The 20,726-nt window shown below is 45.5% G+C and overlaps 3 protein-coding genes and 2 long non-coding RNA genes across 9 annotated transcripts; 1 reads left to right on the top strand and 4 right to left on the bottom strand.

Moving 5' to 3' along the window:
* Positions 1 to 68: 68 nt before the first annotated feature.
* On the top strand, positions 69 to 2,784 carry LOC112875066 (calmodulin-like protein 4). Of its 4 annotated transcripts, XM_025938755.1 has the most exons (7): positions 88 to 196; positions 288 to 323; positions 389 to 478; positions 904 to 1,007; positions 1,938 to 2,095; positions 2,189 to 2,269; positions 2,358 to 2,784. In XM_025938755.1, the coding sequence occupies exons 3-7, from the start codon at positions 462 to 464 to the stop codon at positions 2,508 to 2,510; spliced, it is 513 nt and encodes a 170-aa protein (XP_025794540.1). In that variant the 5' UTR covers positions 88 to 196; positions 288 to 323; positions 389 to 461; the 3' UTR covers positions 2,511 to 2,784. The 4 variants fall into 4 exon arrangements, with proteins under 4 accessions (XP_025794541.1, XP_025794539.1, XP_025794542.1 ...); XM_025938754.1 differs by having other exon boundaries at positions 70 to 196; positions 288 to 478; XM_025938757.1 differs by lacking the exon at positions 904 to 1,007 and having other exon boundaries at positions 86 to 196.
* A 372-nt stretch (positions 2,785 to 3,156) lies between these two features.
* Positions 3,157 to 6,796, bottom strand: LOC112875064 (ATP-sulfurylase 3, chloroplastic-like). Its single transcript, XM_025938753.1, has 5 exons — positions 6,041 to 6,796; positions 4,604 to 5,009; positions 3,928 to 4,188; positions 3,711 to 3,797; positions 3,157 to 3,621 (listed from the first exon to the last, which is right to left on the bottom strand). Exons 1-5 carry the CDS (start codon positions 6,772 to 6,774, stop codon positions 3,481 to 3,483), a joined length of 1,629 nt encoding a protein of 542 aa, XP_025794538.1. The 5' UTR covers positions 6,775 to 6,796; the 3' UTR covers positions 3,157 to 3,480.
* Positions 6,797 to 9,042: 2,246 nt separating this feature from the next.
* Positions 9,043 to 10,856, bottom strand: LOC112876673. The gene is made up of 3 exons (XR_003225355.1): positions 10,593 to 10,856; positions 10,342 to 10,419; positions 9,043 to 10,229 (listed from the first exon to the last, which is right to left on the bottom strand). It is a non-coding gene; the product is annotated as an uncharacterized LOC112876673 (long non-coding RNA).
* Positions 10,857 to 11,358: 502 nt separating this feature from the next.
* LOC112877895 lies at positions 11,359 to 12,189 on the bottom strand. 2 transcript variants are annotated; one of them, XR_003225581.1, is made up of 2 exons: positions 11,702 to 12,189; positions 11,359 to 11,623 (listed from the first exon to the last, which is right to left on the bottom strand). It is a non-coding gene; the product is annotated as an uncharacterized LOC112877895 (long non-coding RNA). The 2 variants fall into 2 exon arrangements; XR_003225580.1 differs by having other exon boundaries at positions 11,710 to 12,189.
* Positions 12,190 to 12,828: 639 nt separating this feature from the next.
* LOC112874691 lies at positions 12,829 to 20,484 on the bottom strand. Its single transcript, XM_025938170.1, has 10 exons — positions 19,917 to 20,484; positions 17,761 to 18,025; positions 16,579 to 17,504; positions 16,080 to 16,503; positions 15,817 to 15,998; positions 15,061 to 15,217; positions 14,744 to 14,971; positions 14,302 to 14,652; positions 13,712 to 13,813; positions 12,829 to 13,615 (listed from the first exon to the last, which is right to left on the bottom strand). The coding sequence occupies exons 1-10, from the start codon at positions 20,360 to 20,362 to the stop codon at positions 13,385 to 13,387; spliced, it is 3,312 nt and encodes a 1,103-aa protein (XP_025793955.1). The 5' UTR covers positions 20,363 to 20,484; the 3' UTR covers positions 12,829 to 13,384.
* Positions 20,485 to 20,726: the final 242 nt, after the last annotated feature.

Below are 20,726 nucleotides of genomic sequence, written 5' to 3'. Positions count from 1 at the left end.
TGTCATTTTGCAAATACTGCTCTCTGTGCAAATTTACCATCGGGCTGTTCTGAATGACATTTATGCCTGTTCTGCTAACTGCAGTTCAGTATTGTATCCGTCGATAGCATCGCAGCTGCAACATAAGCAGATGAAGCAGTCATCAGTCACCTTTCACCTCTGTAGTTGAGCAGCTTCCGATAGAATTTCTACAAGAGTCAGTACTCTTCCTACTACAGAACTACACATTTTATTTTGGGTGGTATGCATCAGTTCACTGATTATTACTTTTTTTTTTCTTACTGCAGGGTGGTCTGGTCTAAGGTCCGAGCTACCGAATGCAGGTAAGCAGCGATGCTACCCCATTCTGTCTCCAAGTCAATTCCGACGCAAATAACCAAATAAACAGGGTCTCCGTCTGTTCGTCCTGAGAAACTTGCTCTGTACCTGCATCCCGGGACAACATCTCCATCACCGGCATCATGTGGGCATCACAGAGGTAACGAGTTCTCGTCTCACTCTGTTGCTGCAATTCACCTGCTATTCCCAACACCAGAATACCAGCAAGGCCTTGCGTGGCACAGATTGCAGCATTTTTCTTTGCCTCTCTCGACTGCCTCGAGCTGTAGTGTACGTGTATAGCTACCGCGACAGGGTCGCTGTCTCGAGTCGGAGAGCGGGCAAAGCGCCGGAAATGAGTAGGAAAACCACGAGACCGCCGTTTTTTCCACAGAACCCACCGTCCAGCCCAACGGGGTCATCTTTATTACTTGCACCTCGGTTTCCAATCACAGGATGCTTCCACCCTGCTTCCTTCCACCGCGGCCCTCCATATATATCTCGTTGCTCCTCGCACCAGCCTACTCTTCACCTACCTCCTCTCTCTCTCGCCTCCTGGCATTGATCTAGTGGTGTTGCTTGTAGCTTGCTGTCAGGGTGTAACAGTTGCATCTGCATGGAAGGGCTGACGGGCGAGCAGAGGCTTGCGTTCCAGGAGGCCTTCTCGCTCTTCGACAAGAACGGCGACGGTCTGTTGCCTCTCCTCTCTGACCATGGGTCCATGGCTCTGCTTGCTTGTTGATTTGCTTTGGTGCTTGTTCTCGAGTTTGTTTCTTTGTTTTCTCTTGCTCGGGTGTGGACTTGCAGCTATTGGGTTCGGAAGCAATGCTACTGCTCTGCTTGTGGGTAGCCTAGTATGTGTATGATCCATAGTTCTTTGCAGTTCTTGATTAGTGCAAGAACCATGCACTGTGTTGCGCAGGTCTTCTCTTGCATTCCTAGTTGCTGAGGGCTGACCTTTTTTTCCCCTTACAGAAAAGGGGCAAACTCGTCAATTAAAAGCAATCAGCTCTAACCTGAATCATCAGTTGGCTCAGAGTTTTTTGTTTAAAAATGTATTGGTCTCGTGTAACTTTGTGTGGTGTCAACTGTCAAGTGATAAGAGTTCGAGAAAAGCAGTAGATGGGCCCCTGGAAATTCTTTAGCTGTAGTGACAGCAATGTGCTGTATTACTACTAATTCTTCTACCTTTTTTCAGTCAGAACCTTCCTGCTGGTGACAAAAAATGTTTGCTGCTACCACAGTTTTTGATTTTTAGAAGGGCTCTGAATCTTTCCTGTGAGTTATCCGCCTGATACCTTTGGGAAAAGTTGTTGCCAAGTTGCTCAGTAGCTATCTAAGTGATTGCCAAGTTCCTCAAGTTTCCCAATCATGTCTTTGGAAACTATATTTTGCGAACGTCGTGGTTCAAGTGGTCATATTATTGGTCATTGAGCTTTATGATCCCCACATAGTTAAGTTGCTCAGTGGTCATCTTATTCAAAAGTTCTGACCAAGCTTTCCACTTGTCGTCTTGGACTCGTGGTCCTACTTTGATTTGCACTGATACCTGTGTGCAATCACAGGCTTATTGTTATTTTATTGGTTGAAAAGTAGGATGTAACCTTTGCCATGTGCAGGATGCATCACCATGGAAGAGCTGGCTGCAGTGACTCGCTCCCTTGGTCTTGATCCTAGTGACCAGGAGCTCAACGACATGATGAGCGAGGTTGATACGGATGGCAATGGGATCATAGATTTCCAGGAGTTCCAGAGCCTCATTGCCAGGAAGATGAAGGTGAAGTCTGATCTGCCTCTGATGGATGCTTCAATATTTCTCAAACTGAAGTTGCCAACATCTGACTGCTGTTGATTTGGTTGCTGATTGCAGGATGGCGATGGTGACGAAGAGCTGAAGGAAGCATTTGAGGTCCTAGACAAGGACCAGAATGGCTTTATCTCCCCAAACGAGGTAGTATCTTAGTGCCTTCACAAGTTCAGATCATTTGGTTCCATTTTGTTTTTATTCAAGCTTACCTTACTCATGTCGATGTGCACAGCTGAGGACAGTGATGATCAATCTTGGGGAGAAGATGACTGATCAGGAGGTTGAGCAGATGATCAGGGAAGCAGACACTGATGGCGACGGGCTGGTGAACTATGATGAGTTTGTGCTTATGATGAAGAATGCTGAACGGAAGATATCTGGGTGAAGAAGATGTAATGTGAAACCACTAGTCCTCAGGTTGGATGCTTCTGTTATAAGTTTACTGTAAATTACAACCGTACGTCCAGTTTAAGTTCTGTAAGTGCTGGATTCCCCTAATCCTCTGTGTGTTACAAGGCTAGCTTGCAGTTTGTAAGGTTGTGATTTGTTTCATTCTAGAGTGTTAGCAAGGTGACATGAATTCAGATTTTAAAATACCACATATGTGAAGTTTATATGTAACAACGTTTATAGGTTCTTGAAACTATGTTACGAATCCATGTTGTCCTTTCCAATCCCTTGCGGGGTGGCCATTTTATTTCCTCTGAACCATGAGTGTTCTCTTCCACTTTTATTTCCTCTGAACCATGAATATTTTCTTCTTAGTTTCTAGCATCTAACCTGTTGAAGTTAGTGAATTCATCACCAATGAGAAACTGCGTCTTAAAAGTCTGCTGCTTCAGAAAAAGGTTAACCTAAAAGCTTATGCTCACTGATAAGAGTAAATAAATGTTTTTTGAATAGTAAAAGTACATAAATTATACTCAGGTTAAAACAAATAGGGCATTCTCAAATTCAATCCAAAAGTTATGCTGGCCAATCAAAGACAACCAACAATTCATCATTCTGAGCCTGAACGATAGCTAGATGAGAAATTTGGAAACCAAATTAGCTTAAGAGATCTTAGCAAGCATATCAAGCCTTGTAAACATGTCACCACAATGTATATGTACAATCTGGCAGAGGATACAGAGCCCGTCCTTATTGACACTGAACACGTGATGGGCTCCGTTGCATGTGCAACGCTGCCAGCAGATAATGCAATGCACACCAGTTACAAACCACACAGTAATGTCTGAATCAAGCCCAGTGTTAAGTCTTACGACCGGTATACAATCATATAACATTGGTTCTATGTCGCAAAGAACCACTTACTGAGATAAAGTAGTATCCATTATCTTAAGCATTTCCAGCTTCTAGGCTGCAACTGGCTCGCGCAGCTTGCTGCTCCCCTCTGACGGCACCAAGCTGTCATAGTATTCCACGAGAACTTTCCAGCCACCCGGGCACATAAAACCATCTGGGGGACTCTCGCGGTTCTTGGCAAGAGTGCGCATCTGAATAAGGAGGTAACTTTTAGAATTTGGCCAAATTTGATAGGCACCAAAATTTACAACATCCGACCAAAATACTGAAGGGAAATTACCTTTGTGCCAGAGATGAACAGAAAATCATCTTTCCTTGATGGATCGAAGAAATCCATTTTCTTTTGCTTTGTGTCATATGCAGCAACCTGATCCAAAATAAGAGATATGTCAAGAAAACAGAAAAAAAAACAATCTCAAGGTTATTCTATTTGAAAATTAAATGATGCAGTTGACATCAAAATTGACATGCATATCTGGTCAGGAAGGATGACATACTCTGAAAGGAAGGATATTGAGCTTCTCAAGGCCAGGAGCCATGCTCAAAACCTTCTTTCCATGATCAGCATCATAAAGGTCCCTTTTCGCTGTGGGATGGCTCATACCCGCAGGGTCCCTTCCAACAATATAGAAATTTGCACCAGCATTAATACGAGCCTTAGCATGCCATTGCACCTCAGTTGGCCCAGCATAATGCATTGGAGAGGGGAAGATTGCAACAACAGTTGATTCTGGGTTGAGGACACCTTCCTCAAGAACCTACCAGAAATCAAAGTGTGAAGAGTGCAATCAGAACTTTCAACATATTACAGTAGCTGTATCAACCAACTATTTGGTTATCAATTATCAGAAAAGGCATCACTTAATTCCTACTGGAGTGTTAGGTAATTGTTGTTTTAGAGTTGACGTGACCCTTTACTGGAATTTAAGAAACCTTTGGAAACACTTCTCTGGAAGACTAGGTAAAACTTTTCAGTGTTAAATAGCATTTTCCATCCCAACATAATTATTAAATTCCAGGATTTTAGTGACTGCTATAGATAACAAAATTTTTTAGAGCTATCAAAGTAGTTTCCATCAAAACATCAGTTCAAGGACATAGTTGCTACTACAGAGTAGTCAGGAACCAATTAATTGAGACAATGGGAAAGGTACAATGATCATAGCTGAATACCTTCTCATGCTGCTTCATTCTCCAACTAAGAGGTACATCATCTGCTTTTGTGAATCCCCCTAGTGGATGGAGCAGAAGAACAGGGTTTTTGTAGCCCATCTCAAGGAGGCGTTTGCGAGTGTCAGTCATAAGCAAAGCATGCCCGTTGTGTACAGGGTTGCGAAGTTGAAAGGCAAATACAGCATCAGCATTCCGCCTGGCAAACTCTTCGCGCAGCTGTGCCGGAGACAGGCGATACTGATCGAGACCATCATTGTACTTGATCGGTTCTATGACCTCCAAGTCCCCACCAATCAACCAGTCACCAGCATTGGTAATTGCCTCCTCGACGTAAGGTAATCCAGGTGCAGTTGTCCCCCATGTCCTCGCAATTCTTTCTTCCTTGTTGTGCTTGTAGATCTCAATGCTGAAAGAAAATAAGAGAGATGTGTTACAACAGGAATGCAAAATTCGAATGAAGTGAAACAAACTCACTTATGTCATAGCAATAGGTCATTCTTGTTTACTATAAGAACAACATAAATATTGGGGCACATTTTGACATTCAGATGAATATCCACATCATCTTCTCATGGTTTGAGACTACAGAGGCGCAGACGCACAAGGTTGATGTTATTACGTCACCTTACGCATTTGATAGCTCCACTTGTAAACCGACATTCAATTCCTTTCAGATGATTTGACATCTACAGATGCTTGTAAACAAATAAGAAATAAAAGTATTTGCGTGACGTATGGATATTACTATCATTAGCCACTTCCAAATGCATATAACTAAAATACTGAGATGTGGCGAAAATAGCAAAACAAAATCTACTAGTGGAAGTGATATATGATTTAGTATAATATAATCAGAGGGCGAGGCTGAGGGCATGCCTATTGGTGTATACATATTGCGATGTTGCTGATAACGACCAACATACACAGATACCCTGATATAGTATGGTGCTGGTATCCGATAGAATAGTAGAATTGACAAAAAGGGAAACCATGTACTATCAAAAATGCGTTGACTGGCAAGATAAATCTACCTCATGATAAAAATTTGCTCCTAACAATAGTCAACTGAATATCATCAAGTGACATATCGTTCACTAGATTATTGTCGAACAGAATCAGTACTAGCGTAGCGTACCTAGTTTAAGGAAGGCACTCAACACATTTTTGGAGAGAGTCAAGCTCTGCACCTGAATGAAGTGGAAGACACATACCATCGGAATCCACTATGTTTCTAGCTAAAGAGATTACTCGTGAACCTAATTGCATAGAAGAGCATCCTAGCAACTCCGAACCAACCAGCAATGATTATGTCGTTGGGGAGACACCACAAAGCATATTCTTATCCATCATCTTCAGGTTACCAATGCAGATAGGCATATGAACAGCGACAGGGCAAAGAAACAAACAAGGGTGCTGGGGGGATTCGATTTGTCTTACTCGCTCAATACGGCGATGAGGCGGTCGCGGTCGTCGACGAGCGCGACGCGCGTGGCACCGTCGGCCTGGATGGCGCGTCGCTGCGCGTCCCCGAGGGAGAGCACGATGGGGACGGACATGTTGACCATCCTGCCATCCGCGCCGCGGATGGCGTTGAAATGAAGTGCTTGGAGGAACTCATGCTCGCGCATGAACCCTTGCAGCGGGCTGGCCCACCCTTCGCTCAGGACGTGGAGCCACTCCTTGTCGACGCGGCCCAGGCGCAGCCGGTGCGGCAGGGACGCCGCCTCCCGCCGCAGCGCCGCGCGCCGGCCGCCCTCCTCGGGCGCCACCAGGTCCACCAGCCGCCCGCCGTCGGGCTCGATCAGGCTGGCCCGGCACCGCACCCCGCGACGCGCCACCGCCCACCCGGCGCCCCCCGCCTTCACGCCGCCCACCCTGGCGCCCCCAATCGCCGCCACGCCCACCCGCGCCGGCGCCCCCGTCCCAGCGCGGTCGCGGGCCGGCTGCGCGGCGAGCTGCGAGAACCCAGCGAACAGGGCCGCCTGCGTCGCCATGGCTAGCTGGCCTGCTTGCTGCTGCTCGAATAGGCCGGTCGCTCGCCTCCTCTTCAACCTCCCGCCGAGGTCTCCTCCTCTTATAATGCGGGTGCTTTTTGTTCGGTTTTGTATTTGGCGGCCACCAGCGGGCCTTCGCAGTGCCTGCGTGGGTGATTGATTAGGAAAAGGCAGCATGGTGGCGGGGGCGAGTGAACCTGGATGGGATTGCGGGGCGGAGCGCGCGGTGAATGTAGACACGCCAGAGGGGAACGTGGGGGCAGGCAGGGCTAATGGGGGCCGATGAGGACGGATCATCGTGCAGTCTGCTTGGCCTTTGGTGTTTTGTTTAGGGTGGTGAGATGGTCGGATTTGGACTGATGTTAGTGTGATAACACCTTTCCAACGTATGAACCTATGTGTCTTTGGCTGACATGGATTTTCTATGCACGCAAAGCCTGTGGTACATCCTGCATGCATGACCCTCCGTTCCAAAATATAGATTATTTTAATTCTTCTAGATTCGTAGTATTTGTTATATATCTAGATATATTGTATGTTTACGGGCATAGTAAAATCTATGAATTCAGAAAAATTAAAACCACCTACATTTTGAAACGGAAGGAGCAGTACCTACAATTTGCACACAAGCACTACTTTTTTCAATTATTCGTATGGATAGATTGTCTAGTATGTATTTGGGCGTGTCTGCGCACACGAGCGGTGTTTTCATTATTGATTTTTTTAGTCACCATGTGATTTTATTATCGATCTTTTCTTCAATCAACTTGAATGATTTTTTTCTCTATTAAGCGAAATATAGCATTTTACTAATCCGAAACGAAAAAATACAACGTATTTCTTTTTCTTCCCTCAATTTCTTCCTATAGAACCAGGATTGATTTTAACCAAACCTCCCCGGCCGGCTAGGTCTTGTGTTGTAGAAAGACACTAATTCGCCCTAAACACAAGTCAACCCATTTTTTTTTTGTGAAAGAAAACAGCATATCTATGAGACAAACCATCATACTAGATGGCACCACGTTGGCACCTCGACGCAGAGGATCATCCTTTGCTCTTTGAATTATTGGCGGCCTTTTGCACCTTTGCAAAGCACGATCTCCTCCTGTGGGTAACTTGTTAGAGGAGTCTTTTATCCACCCACTAGCAACATACCTCGTCTTACTGTGGATTTGGAGAGAGATATCTGCCATCAGGTACGCGTGACTATACATGTTGGTCTTTCTTAGTACAGTTGTACAGATGAACTGACGTATTTGACCATGGAATTAAGATGCTGCAGGCTGAGAAATTGCGCGGACGGCAAGGGCGCACAAAACAACCACGCGAGTGCTCGAATTCGAGAACAACAGCGATGCCATTTCCCAGCAAGACACGTGTGCATGTCCTGCGACTTGGCCTGTCTAGATGTTACGTGTAGAGGGAAACAAACGACTCTTCTGATTGCTCGGTAGCTGGGCTGTCATGGATGACGAGGACGCGTCAGCATATATGTTGGATGTAACCTTAAGAAATTTGGCAAACAAATTCGCCTTCTGCCCAACAGTTTTTTTGATTGCATAGTTTCCGTCAGGCTCAGCCACATGAGTGAGCTCATGCCCGAACTGGAACGGACGAGTCAGACTCGGCCGAGCATCGTCGGAACAGATGGTGACGGACAGCGGTCGCGCCGCTCCCCAGACGGTGGCGACTCGGCACCAACCACACGCATTCCGCCGGCGGCTGGCGACCAGGCAGGGGCCTCGGCAGTCGGCACTGGCCCTCACCTCCCGGCGCGGTCGGCCCGTTTCGTCCCAGTCCGGGGACGGCGCGGTTCAGCCCCGCATCTGATTCTCGGGCTTCAGATTTGTCTCATCCCCATCTGTCTGTATTAATATATGCCAAGCAGAAAAAAAAAGAAAAAGAAGAAAAAGATTTGTCTCATCCCAGTTCCTTGCCTAGCCAGCTCGGTCCCTGAGCCTGTGTGGGCAATGCCAATGCTGGGACATTGTGCAACTGAACGGATCGATGAACCAACAGTAACCACAAGCTTTCGAACTCGGCGGTGTATGGATTTGAGTTACCCAGTCAAGACCCAAGAATGCAGTTTTGGCAATGAACCATCATGCTCCACTGGACGACCAGTCAGAGGAACGGCACAGCCCAGAGCAACCTGAAGAGGCCAAACGCCTGACGTCGCACCCGCACGCACAGGAAATGCGTCTAAGCCCAGCGCAGACACCAGCCGAGAAGATGGTGTTGGAAACATGGACAAAAGATGGACATTGCCGCATGGCAAGGCAAGCATGAGACAATTCAGATTATAGTTAATAGTTTCAATCCCAAGCTAACTGGTAGAAGACAACTGATACGCAAAGTATGAGGCCACAAGATGTTAAACCGACGACATTATCAGAGCAAAGATACAAATCCTTAACTACTAGGTCTGACCAGATCAGTCACAACTGTCCCTGAAGCACATATATTGTTGATGTCCAATTACACACATCAATTCAGCACTTAAGCATGCAACTGTCGTTGCTACATCATAGATAGGGGCCATCACTTGCCAACTACCATTGTCGCCATCAGTTGCCACCCAAAATTTGCCAAAGACCCATAGTAGTGAACAATTCAGGAACACATTTTACAACCATAGTACTAAGCTAGATCCCAATATTTTCTGCTGCTTAAGCTCACCTAAACCCTATAGCTAGATCCACATGATACTCCAGTGACCATGATGAGGTCATTTGCGAATGAGGCGGACAGCTTTCTCTTCATACCACTCGAGATTATGTAGTTCGCCTTCCTTGTGCATCGCCTTCTGAAACTAACACAACATCTTAGGCACTATGACACTATACATGTGGTCCGCTTGATCTGCACCAACTACTTGTTGTGGTGGCGGTGGTTGAGCTCCTGCTGTCCCAGCCGCCGCAAGCTTCTCTAATGCTGCTATCGCTGCCACTAAACCTACTTGCCGACTCCAAATGTCAACAGAGTCATCTTTTACAAAATGAGCCTGGCCATGGTTGAGATTCTTCTTAGCTCTGTCAATCCTGTTCTTCATGCCACACTGAATCTTGTTTATGATTCTTCTGTATTTTACATTGTCCAGAACCTGAATTACCATCAGATGGTTATACATCACAACTAACACAAAAGATTTCATCGCTTCGTTGTCATGGCAAATATGGAACTTAATTAGAAAATAATTTTTGCGCTTGAAGTTCCTCATCAGCAATATTAGGTTCTCGGTGTCAACAGGCAGTCCAACTAGTAAACCATCAAAATATACAGCGTGCTCGATCATATCGGCCCCTGCCTCCATGTCCTTCAACCTCATCTGCCCTCTGAGCCTCTTCAACTTATTCAAGAGGTGTTTTTCGCCTTTAAGATCACCGAGATGAGTAATACCAAAATCTGAAGCATCAAATTTCCCATCCAGTGTCCAACCATGGTCATGGAGGTCACATAGCCAATGCACAATGGCAGTGGTGGTGTGTCTAGCAGGATCAGAGGATTTGATATACTTCCTGGTATCACCTGGTAAGGCCATTTCCATCACAGGTACTTTGAAAGCGACAAATGACAGCATCTTCTCACGCTTTTCGATTTTGGAATAAAAAAAATAATACCCTAACAGCGCCCTACGCAATAGATTACCATAAGAAAGAAATTAGCATAATCATAAAGATAACATGCAGGTGGCATTGGATATAGGTTGGAATAGTAAAGGGATATATGGAGGATTATACTTACCGGGAGAATCGGAGTAGCAGCAGGACCAATTGGAAGAATCTGAGTAGCAGGAGGACCAATTGGAGAACACGGCAACGCCTAAAATGGAATCACAGTTTATTGTGAACTTCACTAGAGAATTTTTTTTCTCCCTCTTAATTTGAAGGGAATAGTGTAACCAATTAACACTAAAAACCTACTCGAATCGCGTAGTAGTACAACAGCACAATTAAATAAAATTAGCAGATATGGCTGGTATCGATCAACATTACCACCGAGGGCCCCCCCAAGCCACCGGCACGCCTGCGCTTGAACCGACCGCGCTGCACGAGCGTGCGGCCGCGGCCGCGCCGGCGACGCTGCGAGGACGTCATTCTCCCGGAAACGAGACGGCGGGGCGAGAAGAGGTTGCGGTGGTAGATACAGAAGCAGAGGGATTGGTAAGCGTGGGTGCCTGCGGTAGAGACGGCGGCGGCGGCGCCCGCCGGAGAGCGCGGCGCGACCTAGACGTAAGGCTTGAGGACTGCCGTGGGGTTGCGGAACGAGGAGGAAGGGATGGGCAACGGGGAAAGTGGTGAGCTTATGGGCCGTTCGTGAGGAAACGTGGTAGGTTTAATGGGCCGGTAGTCAGGAGATGCGTATCATCCCCCAGTGCCACAGGCCGGCCCACGGTGTTTCGCGCACGTGATGGTCCCCTTCCTAAACGGTGTTTAGAGATTCCGATTTTATACTCATCAGTTGTTCCAAAAAAAAAAATAGAAAATTACTTTCAAAAAAAGAAAATAAAAATGGATCATACCGACTATGATCTCTAGAAGAGAGCTATTTCATTGTTTGCAGTAATGTTCGTATTAAAAATGTTTTATTGAAGTAAAAAAAAGCTAAAACACTAATCGATTGCTCTCCTAGCTATAGCTATCGTTGTTTTGAAAACATCTACAACAACTACGTATACATCTATAATAGTTGCCGGCATCCGACATGTCGTGGCTTCGCGTGGAAACCCACGGGGCGACTGAACGACTGAGGCACAAGAAAAAAACAACATCATCGATTTGGTTGACAGTACAGTTGGTTCCGGCCCAATAAGGGCCTTGTTGCAGTTACCGATAGTACAGTCAGACATGCGGTCGGACCCCACCCTAATAGGGTTCGCCGATAAAACGAGTGTCAACAATACATCAAACAAAAACCATTGCAATCCTAAGCACGTTGAGCTTGGTTTCTTCTCCTTGAGTCAAAGGGCTCGGTCTAGGACGTTGCCATCTATCCTGCTAACCAATCAGCATTCAGTAAAGCTTCCCTGCAGCGTGGCAACTCGTGAGTGTACGTGTTCGTGGCAACTGATGCAACTATGCAAGGGTACAGTACATGTGGTCACCTGATTACCTTCTGGTCTTGTTGCTGGCATTAGTGGTACCTTGGACATCGGCGTGCCCAGAGGGAAAGAGTGAAACTGTCACAGCATGATCTAACACCACCGCCCAAAACAAAGCCTCAGCGCAGCGACCTCGCCACGCCACGCCATGCCACGGCATCGCTTGCGCCCCCACACGAGTTAGATCATGCTGGCAGCTTCACTCTTTCTCTTGGGCACTCACATTCCCCCGTAGAGCGCGCGGGAGGGAGAGGTCGAGAGAGAGATCCTCCCATGGCGGATTCCAAAGGGGGCTCCGGCTCGAGCTCACGGCCCCCACCCATGGCGCGGCAGCTCATACAGGCAGAGAGAGGATCACACCACATGGCCGTCCGCTCGCCACTGGTTATATAGACACGGATCGTCACATGGGGGTGGCCGAGGCTCGCGGTCAAGAGGGCGCCCCCTAAACAATGCTCGCCCTGTCTGCCGCTGACCCTGCCGCCGCCGCTGCTAGCGCGAGGGGGGATCCGAGACGCGATGCCGCTGCCAGCCAGCGGTGCGGCCGGCGGCGAGCTAGCTGGCAGCCGGCCGCGCGGGCGGCCAATCGGCGCGAGGTCAAACGGGAGCCCGGCACATGCGCGCGCCAGGAGGAGCGCGGCCCTGTCGTGGCCTGCAGCGGGGAATTAACTGCCCCGGCTTTGTCCTCGCCTGCAAACAAATTCCGTCTCGAGAAGCCAATCCGCGAGTTCTAAAAAACGGCGCGGACTAGAAGTGGAGGGATTGGTCCATGCAGAGATGCACGATAGTCAAAGATCAGGCCTCTGCACTTCTACAGGCAGTAGATGCTGCTTAAAATATATTCGAGTGCTCAACCAAAGAAAAATACAGGGTTGTCGCTCAAGGAAGATGAATAATACAGGGTTGTCGCACAAGGCCAGAGTTTCTCGGATCCCTGATAAAACTCATATCCAGACGATGGTGTAAATTTTCAGATCCCTGAACAAACTGATATCAAGACAACTGTGTAATGCTCATCGGCTGGAATTAAGAACTGTCTCCAGTGATGACCACTTCACGACGCCTATATACAATTGTAGCACAGCCTGGCTGTAAGATAGTAAAAGTTCCCGAACAGCTGATGCCGAAAATGGAGCGTGAAAATCAGAATGAATAACCTCACGAAACAGTAAAACAGCCCAGCAGTCTATCGTTACATACACGGACGACCGGCCATCGATGATCTTACAGTTGCACAAAAAATAAATAAAATTGCACATACAGAAGGCAGTGCAGCAGTCTATCAGACAAATGCCTTTGACCTAAATTAATAACTCAAGACATCACCAAATGATGATGGTAATAATGATATGGGGAAAAAATTGATGACATGACGCATACAATGATACAAGATCATATGACTACTACAACAGGTGAACCCAGATGACGTGCCGCTACAAAACTGACTGACTCAGGAGGAGCTCTGGTGACCAAAGTCGCTGACTTGGTCCCACTCATGTTCTGCCTGCCCGCCACCTGAAGAGCAACTAACCCAAGCAGCGAAATGGCCATTGTGCTGGTTAGAGCTTAAACCGCTGAAGATGGCAAGATCTCATGGCCTACTGAAACAAACCCACCTTGGCTTGCCCAGTTTGTTGCTCTGGTTCACTACATCATCCAGTAGTTTCTGGTTCAAGATCCAAAGTTTCACCTCATGTCATAACATGTGGGTAAGGAGCACAGTGAGTTGTAAATTTGCTCAGCTTTGGGGCGCTTGGATGCAGTCCCTCTGGTACACTGGTAGAAGAGATCTATCAGATGTCTCAGTTTATCTGCATGAGCATCAGATGTGATCCCTAACTTCAGCCTCGTAACTGGCTCATCCATTGTCCAGAATGCTTCTAATTCCTGAGTTAGCCTTGGCCTTTGTTTCTTCCTCTGAAGGGATAGTTTAGCAAGCTGGTTATACATTCATATGCAACCACTAGAGCAACTAAAAAAACAGTATTTCCTGCTGATGTAAATGGGCCTTACCATTATGAGATCATATATTTCCGAGTCAAGAAGTCCCTGGTAGGGTATCCGAAGTGTAAGCATCTCCAATAAAAAACATCCGAATGACCAGATGTCTACTTCCTGCATCCAAGAAATATTTAATTAGACAACTGAGCATCACGGTGATTTGGATGGGATGGGGTAGATCTGTTGATGTTTGACTAGCATACTATTGCAGGTACCTAGGGGGGCTATGTATTAACACTAACAGAGTTACTCAATTCAAATGGACCTCAATTTACTAAATTGAAGTGGATTTTGCGACGGAATCCAATAGCTACGCATAGACACGGGCTAAAAGGAACAAACAAATGCATGATAGTTCCAGTGGTCAGAGTAATGTCTGACGTATGAATAGATGTATGCAAAATTTGCTACTGCAAGATAATTGATTCCCAGCTTAGAGCATAGTTAAAACTGAAACCACGTTTGAAACATTGGTATACTCAACTAAAGCATATACACAATACAGGTTGTAGAGAACACAAATATCAGCAAAGTTACCCAACAAATATGCAGAATGATTGAATAAATATTCTTAATAAAAAAACAGACAAACAAATTCTTACCAGTCCATAATGGTGCTTTTCATGCATGGCCTTAAGAACCTCTGGAGCCATCCAACAAGGTGTCCCGACACAAACATTAGGTGGATGTGTACCAAGGTGAGAAATACAGCATGTATGCGACAAAGAATGCAAAGGAATGGATCTGTCAAAATCAGAGAGTTTGACAACAGGTGCGCCAGCATTCCTCTTAGAATCCAGATCAACCAAAACATTTTCACTTTTTATGTCCCGGTGAATAATAAGTTTCTTGTGCATATCCAATAATGCACAAGAAACTTCCCGAGCAATGTAAAATGCCAGATCAATGGGTACACACTTCTTGCCCTCCTTCAGTAGCTTTGTCAAATAGCCCTAATGAGAAAATAACAGGTTCATTACCAAAGCTTATCTTAACTGTTGTATTGAAAAAAATACAGTTTCATAAACAAGACAAATGATTCACCTTGAGAGAACCTCCATTTACATACTCCATTAATATTATTGATTGCAATATCCGGTATTCTTTATCACCATCGACTTGAACCCATTTAGACGAAAGTTGATGTCCATATATGTCCACTATGGACCTCTGCTTCCTTAATGCACCCAGCATTCTTACTTCTCCCAGAAGTTTGTATTCAAAAAGTTTAACTTCATCATTTGAGGCGCTGCGAGTATCTAGATATCGTATCTGCAATTGAAAACAAAGTCAAATAACTAGACCAAACAAAATAACACCAAACAGAAGGCACCAAAGAATAAAGGTGAAAGAACAAAAACCTTTGCTGCAGCATCAACAGCACCAATTTTACAGTGATAGACAGTACTAGAAGCTGTAACTTCAATTTCTTTGCATGATGAGACAGATGGGAAAGAACACCGAGGAGTATAGCCCTCATCATCAAGTGCAATCTGAAGTCGACTGAGCGGTACATACCTGAAACCGCATGAAGATAATGGGTTAATCAAACATAGGGTGATGATCTTGGATTCAGAAAGAACCTGCGTGTAGTGCTCAACGCCTCCCTGAAACAGCATGACTAATATGCATGCAACACTAGATCAGCAGACAAGATCCCCTACCATCAGGCGAACAAAATAATAAAGGATTAAAAGAGTATCTACAACGCCAAATGAAGAATTGAAAATGTAAAACGAGCTCAGTCCCTGCCACAAAGTGAAAATATTTTCTTGGAGGTTATAGGTTAACTGAATGAAAACTGTGCAGGCAGACAAACAGCTGGACAGGTCAAATTTTGAATACACCATTCTTTTCAAGACAGGCCTGCCACTCTTAAATCATTAGTTAAGCTACTTCAAAATATACATAGAACCTAAAAACTGGAAATTAACTGCTTTAAAAATATGTATAATGTGGAATTTCGTAGGCCATATTTTCTGCCTGAGACAACATTAGCACACACTTATTGCATGATGCATTCAATATAAATATAACAGATAAAATAATGGGAAAAACGGAAGCTACCATGATGGGTGCTTACACAGAGTAAGAACAGAAAATCGCAAGATGCTCACCTGCAGAAGTACTCTGGATCTGTCTCTTCCTTTATGTTGGTGGGGTAACAAGCATCAACAATCATCCTTACCCAGCCATTCCCTTTCCTAACAGGAACAACGTTCCAAGCATGGGGAGTGTAGTCAAGATGGCCCCTCACAAGCTCGCAAGGAATTGGAGGATCCGCCCGATCACACAAATACTGCAAATAATATAGTTGCAATATTCAAACTTCAAAGTGCAAATACAAAATGAAACTTGGTACAGGGAGCAGGGGAACTACCTTCATTAGGACAGCTCGGTGCCTACAAACACCAAACTGCAGTGCCCCTATAGGTACAATACCCGAATTTCTTCTTTCCTTGATGATATGTATTGATCTATTACACAGACCAGTTAAATCAAAGTGCCCGGACAGGGTATTGGTCTGCTTAGAAGCTTCGTTGTTGTCGCACATGTTTCCAGCAGAACAAGTACAAACAAAAGGCTGTTCCTTCCTCAAGCTAACTATTGCTCTCCGGGTTCTCCCAAGAGAGGCACTTCGGTCACAACCACCAAAGCAGTCAGAAACAAACAAAGCAAGCACTGATGCTCTCAGTAAATCATGGCCTGCATCTTCATCCATTTCGAAAAAGCTTGGCCTTCTCAAATTAGATAGCATTAATTGTGCTGAAGAAGCAATTGCATCCAATTCTTCATCTTGTTCTCTAAGTAAAGCAAAAGAATATTAGAACATACAGCATGAGAAAATCTGCAATACATGGATATGAATGGGCACTAACCTGTCCAAGAGAATAACTTCACGTGCATACAACCCAAGACTCCTTTCATACTCCTCTAATGACATGAAGGGCATATCTCGGCCTGCATCATAAAAGCCATCTGGTAGATGGTCATCTATGCTGCAAAATGATTCCACACTGTACTTGTATGAAAGTTTTGAGCGTTCATCAATTGCTCGAGGGCATTTGCTCGGTTTAGGATTGTTGTCCATATCAGGGTGCCTTTTAGATTTTGAAGCAAACTTGGACGTCGCTGAAGAGTACCCTTGAGGGATCTCAACAACATCATGGGCGGATGAAGCAGTATCATCTAGTTCATTTTCAACATTGCCGACTCTACCTCTCCTAAAACAAGTAGGCTCCGCACTAATACAAGAATTGCCATCATGGTGAACTCTCATATTGACTCCAGGTTTCTCCTCATCATAGTGGTCCTGTAACATCATGCCACTATCTTTTGCAAGCCCATCCAAGTCATCATCGACTATTGATGATACATCTTCAGATATAGAACTCGTTTCTTTCAACGAATCCTGTACAGATGTTTCTTCATCATCATGTAAACTAGAAGGCCATTCATCTTCAGCCATGTTCACAGCCATTTCATCTATGTATTTTTCATTCAGCTTGCTCCTGCTTGACTCAAGACGCTCCTGGCGAGCTTGTTGTTGCCGGCAATCGCGTCTCCTCCAGCCCTTCTTCATTTTCTGTGGGGCATGGTGTTTTAAATTTGGGGAAGCTTCTGGTTGCAAGCATAAAAGCGCAGCATTGGAAGAACGACTTGAAATCCTTGATTCTGCTAAACTGTTCATTTTTGCTACACCTGAGTACTTCAGCTTACCACCCTTCATGGCATTCTCAACATTTCCCCTCATGTCACAGCATATCCATGAGGGAATTACATAAGAATGGGAGAGCCTATTAAACTTGAAACAGAAAATAAAGTGTCACTGTATGATATTTGAATTATAAACACAACATCCATGATTTAAATTAAAATTAAATAGCATCAGAGAGTAAGTATAACATCACTAGTAGTATAAACAAAACTACAAAAGTGAGCCACAGAAAATACATGTAACCCACTATTGCTAAACTGAACCACAGAACAACCAAATCAGCAAAAACATGACATTCTACTCATGACTCATGAAAATTAGGCTTAGCAAATGGATAGTATACCTGAAGGTTTAAATACTGCAGTGTAAGCATAGAAACAAGTTTAATCGATCCAAGAGAAGTCAATCTGTTGTTTGATAAGTCAAGGCTTTCAAGACATCTCAAAGAGGAGATTTCAGATGGTACATCCACCAACTTATTATTGGTCACTTTGAGGAATTTCAGCGCACTCAACTCAATTATACAGTTAGGCAAGTTCTTCAGTTTGTTGAAAGAAAGGTCAAGTTCTTGGAGCTTCCTGAGGGAGCCAATCTCAGGAGGGAGGTACCTGAACATCGTGAAAAGAAAGATACAATGTCATTTCCTTTATCTGTATGACAAGGATAACAATAATTAACTCAATATAACATAGGAAAGAAGTCATAACTATTAACTATTATTAGGCCCTGCTCTTCCTTATCAACAGTCTAAACGGTAGTTCAGAGTAACCAGATGCCATGCATCAATCTGCATCATAACTGAAAGTATCTTATCTTGCTTATTTATTCCGCTAACAGTCTACAAACAAGGAAATCCACATGCTGTTAACTTTAAAACAAGCCATTTAAGGGAAACATGAAAACTACTAGTTATGGCAAGCAACCAAAATAGTATTTCACACAACAAGTGAATTCAGTCAGCTACTCCAATCATTAAAACACACACTTCTACCAACACTACAGTCCCATAAACATCGACTATGACCACTGATTTGTAACCAAATGAAATTTTTAGACGAACCCACCTATATAATTTCCATGTATCCATTCTAAATATTCATAAACGACCAAAGTTTGACTGCACAAATCACAATATGGCACTTTTGTGACAGGTGGGAATATTATCCCCCCCCCTTTTTTCTTTTCCTTTTTAGTGCTAGGAAGAATACAAGAGGAAACATGGTATAAGTTGGCAATATGCACACAAATCAGCACTGGAGCAAAGTAGGGAAACGAAGAGTGGATTTAATGCATAAAAAACATGTGCAAAACTGAGGATTGGCGGACTAGGAGTTTGATAGACCATAAGTTCAACATTACATTTACCCAACAAAATTTGGTTCTAACAAAAAAATGAGGAAAGCTACATACAAGTATAGCACATCACAGAATCAGCAGTTTGGCAAAACCAATTCTATCATTGTGTTCATACCACATAGCACTGGTGCTCATTTAGCAAAGGTGCTGCCTAACTGGGCTGAAACACCATTGTGTTCATAACACGTGGCATTGGTGTTCAATTAGTAAAAGGTGCTGCCTAACTGGCTCAAAACATCATCATTTCCACTCCAGAAACTAAAGGGCTGTTTGCCTGCCCGCCAACTCCGCCACACCGCGCCTAAGGCTGTTTGCCTGCCCGCCGACTCCGCCACACCGCCACGCCACGCCACACCTGCGGCGCGTGTGGCGTGGCGTGGCGTGGCGCGGCGTCCAAGGCAGGGATCCAAACAGCCCTTAAGCCTCTAACCTATATCAAAACAGATGAAACTTCATGGAGCCATTTGATGGCCCTTCCAGCGATTCAGAAATTTAAAGGTTCCACACTGCCCATGGCTCCCATTATATTTTCAACATTAAGGGAAATTATGATGTAAATCAGCAGTAACCATCTATATTGAACTCCACCAAGTCTCCAACACAGCCAATGGGCACTCCACCACCACTGGCCCAAAGAGGCGCAACAAATAATGCACACGCATTCTAGTGTATTTCAAACATGAATAGCAGCTAGCTGGAATTCAGAAATTTTCTACTGTGATAAATTGAACAGGAGACGGATGGATTAAAAAAACCTGAAACGTGATAAACATTGCAAGTACTATGTCAGAAGCAAAGTCACAAACCATATGATCAATGATCATTCCCTCTACCTAAATTAACACTTGGCAAAAGCAATCGTGGTTAGCACTTAGCAGAGAGTACCTAGCATGGCAAAATTCAGCCTAACCACAGTCATTACCAATCATTGTACCCATCCAAGCATTGGCATTACACCATTTCCCTAGCTTGTCATGCTACTGAATAGAATGCTACAAAAAACCAGCAGAGAATTCAATAAACCAACCACATGTAAGCTTGAAATCACTGGGAAAGAACTGTAGCATTTACGCAAATAATAATAAAAACCATTGGGCCAGTAAACACCATGCGGGCACTGGGCATTGAATTAGTGGCACGTACCTAATCGAGAAGTGGCATATGGTCAGCTTGGTAAGGCACTTGAGCCCGGCAACCTCGGCCAGTATGGAGCACGAGGACGGCCTGGGCGGCACCATTGAGAGCTCGAGCTCCTTGAGCGCCTGCATCCGGCGGAGCGGCGCCCCTGAGACCCTGGGTGCCGACACCTTGACCTGCAGGCTCTCGAGCCCATCCAGCTCGCCGCTGGCGTCAGTGGGGAGCACCTCCACATCGTTGCCAAAGAACTTGAGCGACCTGAGGCCGCCTCCGCCGCCGATAGAGCGCGGGACGAGGTTGAACGTGTTGCGGTAGATGTATATCTCGCGGCCGCCGCCGGCGGGGGGCGTGGGGAGGGTGGCGAGGTCCCAGACGTTGCCTGCGACGTCGGCGGCGTCGGATCTGCGGGAGGGGAGGTCCTCGGCGTCGGGGACGGAGAAGGCCGGGGCCATGGGGCGCCGCCGGACGGCGGCGGCGGGGTTTTGGGCGGCGGAGCCTAGGGTTTCGTACGGGGGAGGAGAGAAAGGGGTAGAGGGAGCGGGGAGGAGAGAGAGACAGAGACGGAGGTGGGAATAAAAGGTTTTGTCTGTACAAAAAAAAATAAGGAAGAGGAGGAGCGCGTGGTGGGGACGCGACACGCGACTGCGCGAGCCCGAGAAGACGAAGCAACGAAGCTGGTGGGGACTCGGAACTACCGCGTTTGGCTCGGCCGCGTCTTCACGGTTCGGGATGGGCTGGTCCAGTTCGGAATAGGCCTAGGAAATGTATGAATTTGGCGCCAAGCCCAATATTCGTAATGGCCGTGGGCCCCAGGAC

This window comes from Panicum hallii, chromosome 9, assembly GCF_002211085.1.
Source record: "Panicum hallii strain FIL2 chromosome 9, PHallii_v3.1, whole genome shotgun sequence".
Lineage (NCBI taxonomy): Eukaryota > Viridiplantae > Streptophyta > Magnoliopsida > Poales > Poaceae > Panicum > Panicum hallii.
This window is presented reverse-complemented; position numbering and strand designations above follow the sequence as displayed.

Excerpts from the sequence above, each read along its gene's own strand:
- LOC112874691 (XM_025938170.1), bottom strand. The coding sequence starts at position 20,362 with ATGGCCCCGGCCTTCTCCGTCCCCGACGCCGAGGACCTCCCCTCCCGC. Across the intron at positions 15,218-15,816 it reads GATCCAGAGTACTTCTGCAG|GTATGTACCGCTCAGTCGAC; the intron begins GTGAGCATCTTG and ends ATGCGGTTTCAG. Across the intron at positions 14,972-15,060 it reads CTGTTGATGCTGCAGCAAAG|ATACGATATCTAGATACTCG; the intron begins GTTTTTGTTCTT and ends TTTCAATTGCAG.
- LOC112875066 (XM_025938754.1), top strand. Across the intron at positions 2,096-2,188 it reads TCATTGCCAGGAAGATGAAG|GATGGCGATGGTGACGAAGA; the intron begins GTGAAGTCTGAT and ends TGCTGATTGCAG. Across the intron at positions 2,270-2,357 it reads GCTTTATCTCCCCAAACGAG|CTGAGGACAGTGATGATCAA; the intron begins GTAGTATCTTAG and ends CGATGTGCACAG.
- LOC112875064 (XM_025938753.1), bottom strand. The coding sequence starts at position 6,774 with ATGCTGCCTTTTCCTAATCAATCACCCACGCAGGCACTGCGAAGGCCC. Across the intron at positions 4,189-4,603 it reads GAATGAAGCAGCATGAGAAG|GTTCTTGAGGAAGGTGTCCT; the intron begins GTATTCAGCTAT and ends GATTTCTGGTAG. Across the intron at positions 3,622-3,710 it reads TGTTCATCTCTGGCACAAAG|ATGCGCACTCTTGCCAAGAA; the intron begins GTAATTTCCCTT and ends CTCCTTATTCAG.